The 14,757-nt window shown below is 40.4% G+C and overlaps 2 protein-coding genes across 2 annotated transcripts; both read right to left on the reverse strand.

The window, feature by feature from the left end:
• Window positions 1-901: 901 nt before the first annotated feature.
• e2f3 (E2F transcription factor 3) lies at window positions 902-9,783 on the reverse strand. Its single transcript, XM_062410317.1, has 7 exons — window positions 9,475-9,783; window positions 6,067-6,184; window positions 5,509-5,740; window positions 5,178-5,318; window positions 4,288-4,402; window positions 3,969-4,113; window positions 902-3,718 (listed from the first exon to the last, which is right to left on the reverse strand). Exons 1-7 carry the CDS (start codon window positions 9,682-9,684, stop codon window positions 3,456-3,458), a joined length of 1,224 nt encoding a protein of 407 aa, XP_062266301.1. The 5' UTR covers window positions 9,685-9,783; the 3' UTR covers window positions 902-3,455.
• Window positions 9,784-11,147: 1,364 nt separating this feature from the next.
• srfbp1 (serum response factor binding protein 1) lies at window positions 11,148-14,717 on the reverse strand. The gene is made up of 3 exons (XM_062410435.1): window positions 14,628-14,717; window positions 13,164-13,613; window positions 11,148-13,034 (listed from the first exon to the last, which is right to left on the reverse strand). Exons 2-3 carry the CDS (start codon window positions 13,590-13,592, stop codon window positions 11,589-11,591), a joined length of 1,875 nt encoding a protein of 624 aa, XP_062266419.1. The 5' UTR covers window positions 13,593-13,613; window positions 14,628-14,717; the 3' UTR covers window positions 11,148-11,588.
• Window positions 14,718-14,757: the final 40 nt, after the last annotated feature.

The raw sequence follows: 14,757 nt of genomic DNA on the forward strand, positions 1-14,757 counted from the left end.
AATCCTACACAAGAGAGTTCATTTGGAAAAAGGGTATTTTTTTCCTTTACAAGGAACTTGGACCCCTGTGAAAACATTCTCCAACTTATTTCCATACACTGGATTGAGGATTAGGTTTTTTTCACTTTAGCAACAGATGCAATTGCAAAGGTTAAGCATCTTAACGGTGGGCTGGGTCGGACATTAGGTCATTTCTACTTGATGCCACATACATAACAGGTTCAAACTCAGTCAGCTTTACAAACCAGCACAAGCTTTTGAGCGAGGATGAGGGATTCAGTGGGATCACACTGCCTCCTAGTGTCTCCATAAGAGCTACACTGGATTCAGGTACAGTTCACAGTGGATGGGTTCTGAATGTTGTTGTTTTTTAATGATGTAGTGCTGTAAACACTGAGCACATGACATGATGGCTGTTCTTGCAGCAGGCCAGTGAGGAGAGAAACTGGAGGCTGCAACATATTCACACACACTAACACACGGTGGAACAAAGCTATAATATCTACTCGAGTCAAATGCTGAAGATTACTCAATTTATTAATTTAAATATTAGAGTAGAAACATCTAGAAACAATTACTGTCTTCCTTGCAATTTAACTGTATCATGGACGACTTAATTAAAACCGTAGTTCAAGTTGTTTAAAGATTTACTATATGATGGCAAAAACCAAATGACAAATTATATAAATATGAAACAATGACAATCAATTTTTCAAACCATAGCCTCACAATCATATATCACTGAGCCAATCACAGCTGTTGATACATTGTTTTCTTGATATGCATATGACAAAGCTGTGACCTATGCTGTGTGGGGTCAATGGTACCAGGTCAAACTGTATTTCAAACCACAGGTCAATGTAGCTTAGTCAAATATATAAAACATAAAAATCAGTCAATATTGATAATTATCTCGATTTATTTATGAGCTGAGAATGACAAACAGTCGACAAACAGAAAAAACATTTTATAAATCTGAGGTAGATGTGTTGTACCTCCACACTGTGTTTACACAATGCATAAGCAATATATCATATACATTCAACCTTTTTTATATTGTAATAACTATTGTTATACCTCAACTCTGAGAACATGAATCACCTCATTATCATTGTCTTTATAGGTAACTGCTGAAATACAAGTAACAATAAGTGAATATACAGTGTGAACTCATGTTTACCTTCACATAACAGCCATTTAGCCCTCAAGGTCCTTGGGCACAACTTTGGCGCACAGCACTCGTGATGCAAACTCTGTCAACTGAGATTAACAAAGATTGTAAATAAGAAGATCGATGACCTGGAAGCTCTAAAGAGCAGGTTAAAAAAAACACAACATGCCAACATGAGACTTTTAGTGTTGAATTCTCAAGAATGCTAAAACCTGCCCTGTGTTCATTTTCTTAATGACATCACACACAAACCCACCAGTGCAGTCGATCATTCTTTAACCGGCTTGAACTTCAACATATGGTCCAGCGATTCCAAGTGTGAACTAGTCAATTTCTAATAACTGTAAACATGACAGTAAGCTGGCACCCAACAATTATTTGTATCATAGATCAAATTATTTTTTGTTGTTCCCTGCTATAATTTACCTGATCCAGATATGTCTCATATATGTTCCTAAAAGTAAAACATCTTCATATTTAAGAAGCTCGGACCAGCAAATATTTAGAATTTTTTTTTTTTTATTATTAAATTAAATTCTAAATATTAAGAAAATGGTTGTAGAGAGGTTTTCTGATATTATTTCAGCTCTACAACAAAGGTCTGGCTCTTTCTGAAGTAGGTTTTAAAGATAAATGACAACATTTTCATAAGTTTATAGATTTATTTTCCTGTAGTTTTCAAAAAAAAATGTTAAGCAGCGCTACAAGGAGAAGCTTAAGCCTTAAAGGTCACTTCAAATTTCAACAGGAACCTTTCACTATCCAAGGTTGATTTGGCAATATGATCACGGACAGGTTTTTCTACAGAAAGGAGATTTCTCAGTTAAGTTGGTACCAAGTCAAAGTGTAGCCAAATAATGTTGTGTTTATCAACAGCCACAGGGTTGATGACAGGCTGCATCTGTACCTCAGAAAATAACTTGCCTCACTTGGTAGTTCACACAACATGACTGTCTTGTAATCTGAGATCTTGCAGTAATTGTGAGTTCAGGAGGAACTCCCGACTGATCCGGAAACTATATCTAAATCACGAAAACATACACAAGGAGACACGCTGATCCCTGTGGATCTCCTGCTCTTCTGTGTCAAGGCAGTGAAGGCAATGAAACGGTTCAGTTGTAAAGAGTAGAGAACAGCTTTGGCCACATTTTCTGTCCGAAGTCATCTGAGGCCAAGAGAAAACTAACCGAGCACATCCCAAACTCCTGCTGATCTGGAAATGACATCTATAAAAAGGCATCAGAGTCTGAGATGCCTCAGCAGGTCTCTATAGTCGCGTCTTTGAGGAGTTCACACATAGCGATTGCAGACTGCCGATCGAAAGTGTTTGTCGGCCACTTGCAAAACCGATCAGCAACTGGCCGATCGGGCTGAACATTGTGTAATGTGAAATAGACTAAATACAAAAGAAGCGTTGACATAATGTCCTTGACACAGTGCTGCGATCAAATCATGAACTCAAAATGAATAATGTCAAACTTTGGGAAATGCCCTAAGGAACTGTGAAGCCAAAAGTCAGACAGACTGAGCTATGCTGTAGATTGTCTTGCATAGCTGACAGGAAAGCACCAATCCAACACCTTATAAATGACTGATCCCCATTACATACAGTTTGTCAGTGATATAAAATGAATCCAATACCAGGTGTATTGTTCCGACATGCGGCATCACTTCAGTTGTTAGAGCTGCAGCCTTCCTCAAAGCGATGAGGGACTAACCCTTGGGAATGAGGCACAGAAATGTAATTTTTCTTCAGCAGCAGTCTCAAAATAAGGTGAAAAAAAGGAAATTATTAAATGTGCAGTTGTGGTCTGCACAATCACCATCCACTGGGGAACTTATTGCTTCAAGTCCAACAAAGGGCTAGGAGTTTTAAACAGGAATCTCGGCAGATAATGAGGCCAAACGGACGGTTGAATCTCCTGGCTGTGTCAAGAAAGCTCCGTCATGTTCACAACAGGAACTTTGATCCACAGTTTCCTTTAAGTCCACAAGTGGCAAGGACGTCTACCTTAGTATTCAGAAAAATAGGGTGATTGCAATAGAGCTCTGCTGTAATGTTTTTTGTGTTGCATCTACCAGATACCTGAGTGTGAGTAAACCAGAGTTACATTGTCCAGGATAGGTTAATTTAGATATGTATTTACAAAAATCATATTCAGAGCTGTACTTTCATTAGAATGCCCTGCGATATCCCGTTTGTGTGAAGGTATCCACTGCCGCCCCGATTATTGATTATTTCAATAAGAACAGCTGCTCAGACAAGGGGCATCTTCACTGGAAATTACCCCTGGTCAACGGAGGAGAAGTGGTCAGTGATGCCCTCGTCGTCAGCCAGGCTCACGAGGAACTGCTCCCCATCAACAGAGAAGGCCACGGGTGAGGCGCGAGTGACAAAGCTCTGCGGGTCTTCCGAGGGGGGTCGTAAGGAGGTGAGGGAGGTGGGCGAGCGGGAGGTGGGGGCACCAGTAACCGGTGATGAACGTTGTGTCGGATCGGACGGCGTTTTGCAGAGACTATTGATTCCGGGTGAATTGTTAGCATCATCTGGAAAGATAATGGGAGTGCGGATAAGGAAACATGAGTAGGTGGTAAAAGCATGAGCAATGATGGTGTAAAAAACGCAAAATAAATGTGAACCAGCCATCTAACAGTAAGGTTATAATTAAATACATCATCATATAAAAAGATCCCATGGATGGGCAAAGGCTCATGGGTATTTTCTGTGGCAGTTCAGTCCCCCTTTGCATGAGTAATCAGTGAGATGGTCCACAGGACCTGTAAGTGTAAGACTCACGTTTGGAAGACACATGGGTGGTGGACAACTTTGAGTGGCTGTCATTGGCCACAGAGACATCTCTGCCGGCCGAAGAGTTGGGGTCATCGGAGCAGACGAGCACATCAATGGGCCCCCGGGTGCTTCGGAGGTGGACCTGGAGCCTCTGAAACACAATGCAAGCAAACAGGGATTTTTCACTAAATGTTTCTGAACTGCTCCAGGAGGAGTTCAAATAATTAAGTTTAAGGCACATTTGAAACCACAGCCATGGTTCCACTCAAAATAAGGACAAATTAGAAAAGAGAAAAGTGAACTCCTCATATGGTGAGAAACCTACCTCCTCTGGATGTGGGACCTCCAGTTTTGTCTCTGGAGGAGCTTTGATCACAATCACAGTCTGTGTTTTCAGACTTGGGATCATCTGAACATCCTCATGCGTCAAATAGGCAAATGTTTTCCATAAGGTCAAGGATGATCATCAAAGTGTTTTTATAAACAGAAAGGGACATTCAATGACCGTCTAACTGTAGAAACGTCGCAAAAAGTGATTACAATATAGAGCTCTTTATCACAGACCAATGGGCTCACATTGAAAGTCACAACCTTGTAAAAAATATTATATAGTTCGTCAATTAGTCGATATGTTTTTAATAATTTTGTTGTTAGGTTCCAGCCTCTCAAATCAGAGGCTTTGGTGTTTTTATTTATCATTTTGGAATAAATGAAGATTAAAATAGGCTTCATGTACAAAAATGGATGAGGATTTGTATTTACGGGTCTCGGGTGTGCATCCTTAATACATTTGCGTAACAGAAATGTATCTGATCTTTTAGTTTGAAGAATGATAAACATACATAAAGCTCTAGAAACACCTCAAATGCAACATGCTGGATAATGGAAAATCTGGACTTTTCGACACACACTATGAAAATGTCATGAAATCGAGCATATACTGCCACCAAGGCCAGACAGGGCCGTCAGCAGAAAACACCCAATCTCACAGTGTAAAAGGAAGTGAAAACAAATGTCCTTAATCCCCCCACTGATCCTGATCTGCACTGAAGTTAGATGGGATCTTCCCTGACCCATTACCACATCCCTGCAACAAGTTTCTTGGAATCCACTGTTCTTTTTGTGTAATCTTGCTTACAAACAAACCTACAAACAAAAAAAGAGATAGGGGTGAAAAGATAACCATCTTGGCGGAGGCAATGAAGCCGAGTTCACAAAGGATATTTCTGATTTTTCCCGTTCGCCCACATCTGCTGAACTTTGAACATACAGATTTCAATCGCCTCGTCCAGCTTCCTCTCCTGCTCACTGAGAGCCTCCATTTCTTCAGCATCTTCCCTACTGATTGGAGAACACCTACGCACACACATTCAAGCAGCAATACAGGATGAACGCCACGACAAACATCAACACATTATATCTGACTATTATGTTGAATCATTCTAAATAATAACCAAGACAAATAAGCAAAATGTGCGCATATGCGCTTTCAGTGCAAAAAGCTCCTTTCCTAAATACAATTCCTACAACATCCAGTCATACTTACATCCACTCAAAATAGTTTTTGGACTTCTTTCTGATGATCTGGATCCCCTCAAGGACGTTGGTGATATCGTAGATACGCCTCTTGGCGACATTGAGCTGAAGGGTGACTGAGTTTAGGTTGATCACGCCATTGGAGGACTCCTTTAGCAGTTCTATAAACCTCCGTGTCAGCAAAGAGAGTGAGGTGTCATTGCGGCACCTCATATCGCCTGTTAGGGGATCTGGGGAGGAACCTGTAAAAATGGGAGGAAATTTGCGATTTTTTCTTTTAAGACAATACATATGCAAATACATACGTACATCAGTTCTGTTTGCGAAGACCAAATAATGCTATTTTAACACCGTTTTTGTTAACATATATGTCTGATAACAAGATTTCAGCATGAGTGAGAAAGAGATAAAAAAAAGAGCAAGCAAACTATGAAGAAATATTTAACAAATTTAAGAAAAAATATCACTCATTTAACACGTATACACAATATCAGTGGGTCTACATGTTTTTTCATAAAAAGGTGGGTAAACACAAAAAAGATGAACCACTAAGATCAGATGGTCATACCAGGTCTAAAGCGTTTCCGTTTTCCTGTGTTGCAAAGAGAGGCCGTGGGCATTATGGCTTTGGCAGTCCCGCCTTCATCCTGGGGCTCACCGACTTCCAGTTCCATTCTTATCTTTGCCTGAGAGAGAGAATTTGCACAGCTTGTGAGACATCAGAACATACCTCAACTATACACAAAATGGTTGGTATTACAATACATCTACACTAAAATGTTGCATTGCAACTATGTCATCAAGTCCTGTGGCTCACACGGCCATAATACATTATAATCTTCTCTCCAATCCATTATATTTAAACATATGCAGTCTGGTTGTTGAGAATATATTTGTGATTGCAGGAATGATCAAGCAAAGTTGTGTCTTCTTGCTATATTTCAAAAGGACTAATTCAAAACTGGTAACTTAAGCTGACTTTGGACTCCTGCAGGAAAGGAGGGCAATTGCTCTATCTTAGAGAAAAATAGATGGTGAATTCTTTCTATCAGCTAGCCCTACAATACCTTCAATAAATGTATGTGTGACGGAGGTTGACTTAATAAAACCTAAGGAAAAGCGGGAGAATTAGAAGAACTGAGATAGAAGTCTGTTGAGTGCTTGTACGCGACCCCTGAGATCACTGGCTAGGGGTCTGCTTGTGGTACACAATTCTAGTCTTTTTGTTTGTATTATGTCTTTCAACTTGTTTGTAATTTCCACACAGATTTGTCATTTTTTTACCTAACTTCTTTTATTCTACTTAATTTTCATCTCATATTTGCTTTAAACTGTTGCTTCCTGATGTTACTCTGTTTCCAGCTCATTTTGTATGTTTTTAATGTTCCTGTACAGCACCTTGATTCTACCTCTGTGAAATATGCTTTATAACTAAAATACAATTTTTGATTTGTATTTTATCTTCTATCTGGACTGTATTTGTTCTCTCTTTAATCAAGTGTGGTGCTTTGGTTAAATTTCTATTGGTGTAAACTATATGTAAAATATGGGCAAAACTTGATTATTGGTGTTCAAATGAGAAGCACGGAGGGTGTTGTTAAGTTAAATGTTTGGTGTGTCGTTACCTGGGGGATGGGACAGTAGCTCACCTCACTCTGCAGGGAAGCAACAACCCCCCACCCCCCCATCCCCCTGCCATGCTGATCCAAGGCCTCCACACTCATTAGCTTGTGGCTGAACATTACATTACATGGTTCAGTCTGCTTAAGTAAGTAAAGTCAGGAAATACACGACTGTAACTTCACCTTCAAAATAAAAGCATGTCACCAAAACAGACACTTCTCAGACAACATAAATCCAACCAAGAGATATAATTATAGCCATAACGTTAAACCCAATATAATATAATTTGAGCTACAGTGGCCAGGGCTAAAATGTATTAGATGACATTCAATTTCAATCAACTTTAAAGTTGTATTTGCGCAGCCAATATTCACAAACTATAATGTGTCCCATATGGTTTAACATGGCGTGACATCCTCTGACCTTAATCTTTAACAAGAGGAAAAGGAAGAACCACCAAAAAAATAACTATAAACAGGGGGGAAATTTAGAAACCTCAGAGAGAATCACATATGAGTATTCCTTCTCCCAGGACGGACAGAATTGCAATAGATGTTTTGTGTAACTCAGAACATCAACAAAACAACAGTAATGAACTGAAAGAGCTGTGAATGAATTGAGGAATCATTGTCAGCAGGGGTAGAGTATGTGATTAGTCGTATCGTATGTTACAGTCTTGTTGTAAATTAATCATCATCCACGATCAGCTGCCACCACGATCCACCATCCATCAAACATACTCATCATTGGGCGAATTCCAGGTAGTGACTGATTAACACCTGATACAATTGCTTGGATTCAAGTTGTATTTGTCTTGTGTAAGTTAACACAGGGTCAACAACATTAAACAATGAAATTAGTTGAACAGCAAAGACAGGCCTGGTCAGCAATGCGATAAGAGTAATTATATATATTTAGTATATTTAGTACGGCTGTTAACAAAACCGCAGTCCAGACGGGGTCGTGAAATGTGTCCAGTCCATCACAACCCGCAAGAGCTGAATCAACATAGAAGGGACAAGTATCTTCAGAGCGTGGAGGTCGGAGAGGATCTCCCGCTTTTTCTGACTCAAAAATTACACCCCATTCAAACCATAAAAGAGGTATGAACCGAGCCGTGGCACAAAAACCAAGGTCCGAACCAAATCTTGGATTTGGCGCATCATAAAAGCCCTACCTTTTCAATAAATAAAGTAAGAATAGCTCAATATAAAATGTAATTACAATTTTATAATACTAGAAAGTGACATGTGTATACTGCATATGTACATATATATTATTGTACATTTTCCAGAGGTCATTACTTTCCTTAAATCCCTGCTCCTGCACCATTTGCTAGATGCTAACAGAGAGATCAGTCTGAATGCTGGAAGGCTTCCACAGACACCGCTGTTGGTGGATGTCCTGAAAGGCCTGGAGCGTTTCCTGAAATGTGTTGAACCGCCTCTACCACTCTCTGTAGTGATTTGCAGCTGCGAGCTGAACGGTTCCCCATACCAGACCATAATGCAGCCTGTCAGCAAGTTTGCAGTGGTGCAGCAATGGAAGTTTGCGGAAATGGACACTGACAAGCCTTCTTGACCATGGTGTCTGTGTGGAGTGACCAGGAAAGGTCTTCAGAGGACTCAGACACCTCACCTACCCCTCCATCAGCATTGTGGTGAGTAGATATAGATTGACATATAGTATTGAAGCTATCCTTCAAGATGTTTACCCTCATCAATGCTGCTAAAAACTTTAATCTTGATTATGTTTTCTTGCACTTGACATCTATTGCACTTCTGTCCGTCCTGGGAGAGGGATCCCTCACATGTGGCTTTCTCTGAGGTTTCTACGTATTTTTACCCTGTTAAAAGGGTTTTTAGTAGTTTTTCCTTACTCTTGCTGAGGTTTAAGGACAGAGGATGTAATTTATGAATATGGGCTATACAAATACAATTTGATTGATTGATTGATTGATTGATTGATTGATCAATAGATAATGAATGAATATTCTTTTTGTGGGGGGGTGAACTATCCCTTTAAACAAACTTTTTTTTTATTTTGAAGGGACGTTTGGAGTTTCCGGTGCTGTGGCGTGAAACAGTTTGTGACGAATGGCGAAAACATACCAAGTAAATATGGCTAATTTGACATGAAGAACTGGTAACAAGCCTTCAAACATGTATTTTATAATACAGACTGCATAAAGAAGAACATGCCCGGTGCGTTACAACAGGCTGTGTGATGTAAACAATGCAACATGGCTGACATTGAGGGAATAGGCACGTTTATCTTGTTAATGATTTTAGCAGTAGCCCCTCCCTAGAGTTATTATATACATTTACAGCTGTGCTCGGTTACTTGCTCGTACCTGGGCTTGTTCGTGTTGACATGGCTGCTGCCCTGGGCCGGTTGTCGTGGTGGTGCTGGAGGGCCCGGGAGGCACAGGGAACTTCAGGCCGTCCTGCGGCTCCACGTAGGCGGCCTGGTCCAGGGTGGTCTGCGGGGTGAGGGTCCCGGCGGTGGAGCTCTCCTCTGCACCGTCGGAGCCTTCCGGGGCCCAGGGACTCTGCTTGATCATCTTGTTCCTTGGGTTTGACTCCTGCTGCGGGGCCGACGTCTCATGTTCTTGTTTGTCCGATAGAGCAGGGGCCAGCGCCGCAGACCAACACACACACGGAGCTGCAGAGCATCTACGCGCGAAACTCCGGTTCCTGACTAGAGCTTTAAACCTCATTTGCATCTGAGTTCCTATTGGCTGTCGCTCTGCGTACGTAAAGGCATGTACGGGATTTGACGTACATGTACTTTACCTGAATAACTTATACATACACATTCCATACAGTTACAATTGCCACTATATTTGCACATTTTAATATAGTTTTAGAGTTGTATCGTATTGTGTTTGACATTTTTTATAGTCTTCTTTCTCACTTGCTTTTATTTTGTTTTAATTATTAGACTGCTGAACTGACCAGTTTCTTCTCGTCCAACACCTTTCATAATACCGTTGAACCCGGTCAACTTGTAAAGGACAAATAACACTTTGTTATTTGTTCATTTACATCTCCAAGGAAATAAAGCACATTTTTACTGACGGCTTAACTTCCTAGTTTATTTACAGAATACATTTTTACACCCCTCCGTCCAGCGATAAAACTAGAAATGTGCAGATTTATTTTTCTAATAAAATGGAGGATTAAATTATGAGTCATTTAAATAAAACTCAACATCTGAAAATAAAAAACATATTGGAGTACCCTCTAGAGTTGGTTGAAAAATGCTGAATGCTGTCACTCAAGCTGACAACAGGTCTGTGTTGCATATGTAGACTGTATGATGCATTTCTGTAGATTACCCTAGAGTACATAAACTAGTAAAAAACTACAGTAAAGTACAATAAACACACATAGACACAGGACTAACATTAATCTACATTTCCATTACTCAACAGAAAAAAAGACCAACCTAAAAAATTACTTCATTATGTTAGACTGAAATTAATGATCTTTTTAGCGAACTAATTGATTAGCATTTAGGAGTTGGGGGAGATAATTTGGTGAAAATTAACATCATATTTGCATATGATGTCAACAAGGGGAAGCAAACACAAAAACCTAAGAGCATAGGACTGATCCCTGGGTACTAAACCCATGAAACTGTCCCTTAATATTTACCAATATGCTTCTCCAAGCAGTTTAAAAGTGTATTGTTTCATGATCCAAAAGCTGCCCTCAAGTCAAGATAAGGCAACCATGATGTTAAGTTGGAAGTGTTAAGTTCAGTGGCATGAGACTGTAGTGATGTTAAATTGTAATGATGCAAAGTCAGTTTTATGGGCTAACTAAATCTTTCTTCAAGCTTCTACAGCCACAATTGTTGTCTTCCCCAGTCGGGTTACCTTAAATTGTTCATATAATCCGAACTGACTGACATTGGCCATCTAAGTGTTATCTTAACACTTATACTTATACTTCAACACAGAAGACCAACAAATGAATCTATAGCACCATTTGTGGAAAAACAAAAAGAGAAGACACAAAATTGGGGCATATCTGTAAATACAACATTTATATTGTTCAAAACAAAACTGTCATTTGGTGCAATGTTGGATTCCTGCCACTCAAGTATATCTCTATACATCAGTTTCATAGAATATGGACACTGACTAATTCATTTAAAAGTTTAAAAAATAATACCAAATTACAAATATTTCCCCCAGTCTTTTGTTAGCTGGTAAACCTATAACACATAGAAGTTGTTTGCTTATGTGATGAATTTCTCAGCTTGAATCTAAAGCTTATTTGGAAATCACAATATTCGAACAACTTCATTCTCATGATGTTTTATAAAGAAATGTCAGGCCATTGTTCTTTTACATACTTTAAAAACACTGTCACAGAACATTAGCAGGGAAAACCGTCACATTTACATAATGAGCCGGACAACAAGACTCAACTACATCTGTGAGTCACTCGATTCTGTTCAGTCATCATCGAACCTGATCTTCTTCCCCTGGAAGGCCACGATTTGTCCTTGCTGTTCCTTTCTTTTCTTACTCGCCTCCCAGGACGGATGCAGCGCCTGCTCTGGTGCCGGCTGGGAAAAGGCACCTCGACCCATGTTAGGCTTCTGCCTCGTGAAATCCCCTCTGCCTCGACCCCTCCCTCTGCCGCCAGATGCGAAGCCCCTCTCCCCCGACCCACTCCGTCTGTCTTCGGGCCTGCTGTACTTGGTCCCCGAGTTTCCTTCTGCTCCCGCGAACTCCTTTTGAAACCTGGATTGTTTACTGAAATCTCTGTTTGAGCCCCTAGATTTATCACCACCTCTTCCCCTGCCTGCACCTTCACCAGCACTCTTCTTAGACCCAGTGAGCGAAGAGAAGAAGACAGACTGAAACTTCGCTTTAGACTTCAACCTGGACTCGAGTTCATCAAGTTCATTCTGGACCCTGTCTGAAGTTGTCGCCTGGTCACTTGTTTCCACCCTTTTCTCCCTTTCTACGACCTTCGGCTTCTTCTTCGTCTTCTTGTATTTGCTGACTTTTCCAACGAAGAAGTCATCTTCGCTCTCCTCCGACTGGGAGGACTGCTTGAGGAAACGTTCCTCTGTGCTGTCGTCAAAGTACTCTTTCTCTTCCTCATCTGATGACTCTAAATCACTCTCTTTCTCATCTAATGACACCAATGCTTTCTTTTTCTCATGTGATGATTCTAAATCTTTCGCTTTCTCATCTGATGATTCTAAATCTTTCTCTTTCTCATCTGATGACTCTAAATCACCCTCTTTCTCATCTGATGACTCTAAATCACTATCTTTCTCATCTAATGACTCGAAATCACTCTTTTCCTCATCTAATGACTCGAAATCACTCTCTTCCTCCTCTTCCTGTTTTCGAAGCACTGCTGCTTTTGGTTTCATTCCTGAACCTTTCATTTGAGGAACATCTTTCACAGTGTCCTTTCCTTTGCTACTTTGTGTCGATACTGGACCCACACTCTCAGACTCTGGTATGTCTTTCTTTTGAACATCAGCAGTGGCAGATGAATGAGCTGCAAACACTGTGTCTGTTTTAGGTTTAGCAACACTTGAATCTTTAGAGATACCATCTCCTTCCTTGTTTTGTGACATTCCCTTCAGCTGCACTTTAACGTTGCCCTCTTCTTTGTCTGTCTTTTTTTCCTTACTTTTGTCTGGTGACGGCAGTTTTACTTTTTCGGCTTTGATTTGCACCTTGACCCCTCCTCCCTGCTTTAGATCCTTCATCCTATCCACTTTGAAGGCTTCCACAGCAGCTTTAATGTCCTCGATCTTCTTGGTGAACTGAGGGTGGGTGGCGATGCGTGCTAAAGCCCGGTCAACAATGGTAGACTTGGGGTCTCTACACACCTGCTCAAAGTTGAGTTTCTTCTGCAAGGCTGTCTTGGTCACCTGGAAATCGGAGAAATCAATTAAACAATAAGACATTTTTGTAATGTTTAAAATAATTATAAAAAATGTGGCTAAATGTTGCTGAATAATTTGTTCCACAAATAATAAAAAAGGTCTCATTAAACCTACCAAGTCGGGCCGGAGCACCTTCATGGCATGGACCTCCTCTAGCATTCGGGCAGCTTTCCTCTGACTCTTCTCGACTTGTGCCTCACTCCCCTTCTTCTTCTTCGAGGCACTGATCTGTCGTATCAACTTCCTGATGATCAACACTCGCACCCTCTTCACCTCCTTCCTCATCTTCACCACCTCATTGTTGAGGTTCAGGACACCGTCCTGTTCTTGGTCTTTAGCCTGAGCGGGTTTGGGAACCTTCTTTCTTTTCTTTCTGGCTCGTGCCTTTTTCTTTTCCTCCTTTAATTTCTCATCGGAACCAATCTTTTCTTTGTCATCTCTCTCGAGTTCTTCTTCTTTGTCAACATCATCTTCTTCACCGTCCTCCTGAATCTTTTCCTCCTCTCTCTCTTTTTCCTCAGCAGATAGCAAAGGTTTCTCCATCTTGTACTGGGTATGTATTATCTGTTGAAAAACAAACCACATACACATTAGTAACAGCTCACACACACATTGTCAAAAGCAACATCCGTAACAGCATCTACCTACTAATACCACAAACGTCTATCTTTCTGTATGTGGAATGCATTACTCATAAAATGACCTCTGAAATAGCCGAAATACAATGTAAGAAAGTAAGACCAGTTTAGTAAAGCTTTCAAGATTAAATATAGGACACACACGAAGAGTAATAACGCTAGATCAGTCTAATTTCATAGAAAACATTAAAATCCGCTTTGCAGACAGACCAGGTAGGATGAAGAGTTTTTCAACTTCACTCTGCACCATAGCATGTTGCTAAAAAGCTCTGAACACAACGTCCAGCACACAAACAATAACAAGTGACAGTATATTGTAGAACTGTGTGAGGAGGACTCACTCATTATAAGTAATAATTCTGCAGTAGTTTAAGAGCGTTTTAAGATCCCACTGTCTTTGACGTTTTTTTTGCCAAGCAGGTTTGCACATACAAGGAATTTGCTGCAGTGTATTTGTGCAAGTATAAATATAAAAAAAATATGACACTAAATAAAAAAAAGAAAATACTACAATCACCAGGGGAGTGATTTTGCTTTACGTTGTAAATAAACAGAACAGCACAATGCCTCCCCTGGTGCTTATAGAATTTTGTATATTTAATTTATTTTTAATTCGCTGGTGCTATCAGTGCAATATCCTCACCTTCTTCCTGACACACAAAACTAACAAAACACGTGTATTACGCTGCTTTACTGAAATAATGATTGTTTTTTTTATAATGATACATCGAAGCCGGGTAGACTGTAGGAGAAATACACTTCCGTGAAGGGAGCAGACACCACCACGTCTGTCAAAACAAACGTGGTTCGGTGAGCGTCGGTAAGTTTTATCACGTTACGTTAGGTTTAAATGACTTTTTTACGTACACGCAGTGTAAAAACATCAAACTACAGCACGTAGGGTAATATTATTTGACATATTTCACTGTTTCACACTTACCGCTCAGACGTGCCCGCTTTAAACACTTAAATTGGAGAGAAACACATCTACACTCGTTGGCACTCAGAGGGGGCGGCCATGTTTGTTTCGCACGTCACCCGGCAGCGGCGTGACGACGTCGAACGTCGGT

Source organism: Platichthys flesus, chromosome 17 (genome assembly GCF_949316205.1).
Source record: "Platichthys flesus chromosome 17, fPlaFle2.1, whole genome shotgun sequence".
NCBI classification, from domain to species: Eukaryota; Metazoa; Chordata; class Actinopteri; order Pleuronectiformes; family Pleuronectidae; genus Platichthys; species Platichthys flesus.

What these genes read in the sequence shown, in the direction of transcription:
- srfbp1 (XM_062410435.1), bottom strand. Translation starts at nt 13,592, where the DNA reads ATGGAGAAACCTTTGCTATCTGCTGAGGAAAAAGAGAGAGAGGAGGAA. An exon ending in AGGTGCTCCGGCCCGACTTG is followed by an intron (nt 13,035 to 13,163) that starts GTAGGTTTAATG and finishes TCCGATTTCCAG; the next exon opens with GTGACCAAGACAGCCTTGCA.
- e2f3 (XM_062410317.1), bottom strand. Translation starts at nt 9,684, where the DNA reads ATGATCAAGCAGAGTCCCTGGGCCCCGGAAGGCTCCGACGGTGCAGAG. An exon ending in ACGGAAACGCTTTAGACCTG is followed by an intron (nt 5,741 to 6,066) that starts GTATGACCATCT and finishes CCATTTTTACAG; the next exon opens with GTTCCTCCCCAGATCCCCTA. An exon ending in AGGTCCCACATCCAGAGGAG is followed by an intron (nt 4,114 to 4,287) that starts GTAGGTTTCTCA and finishes ATTGTGTTTCAG; the next exon opens with AGGCTCCAGGTCCACCTCCG.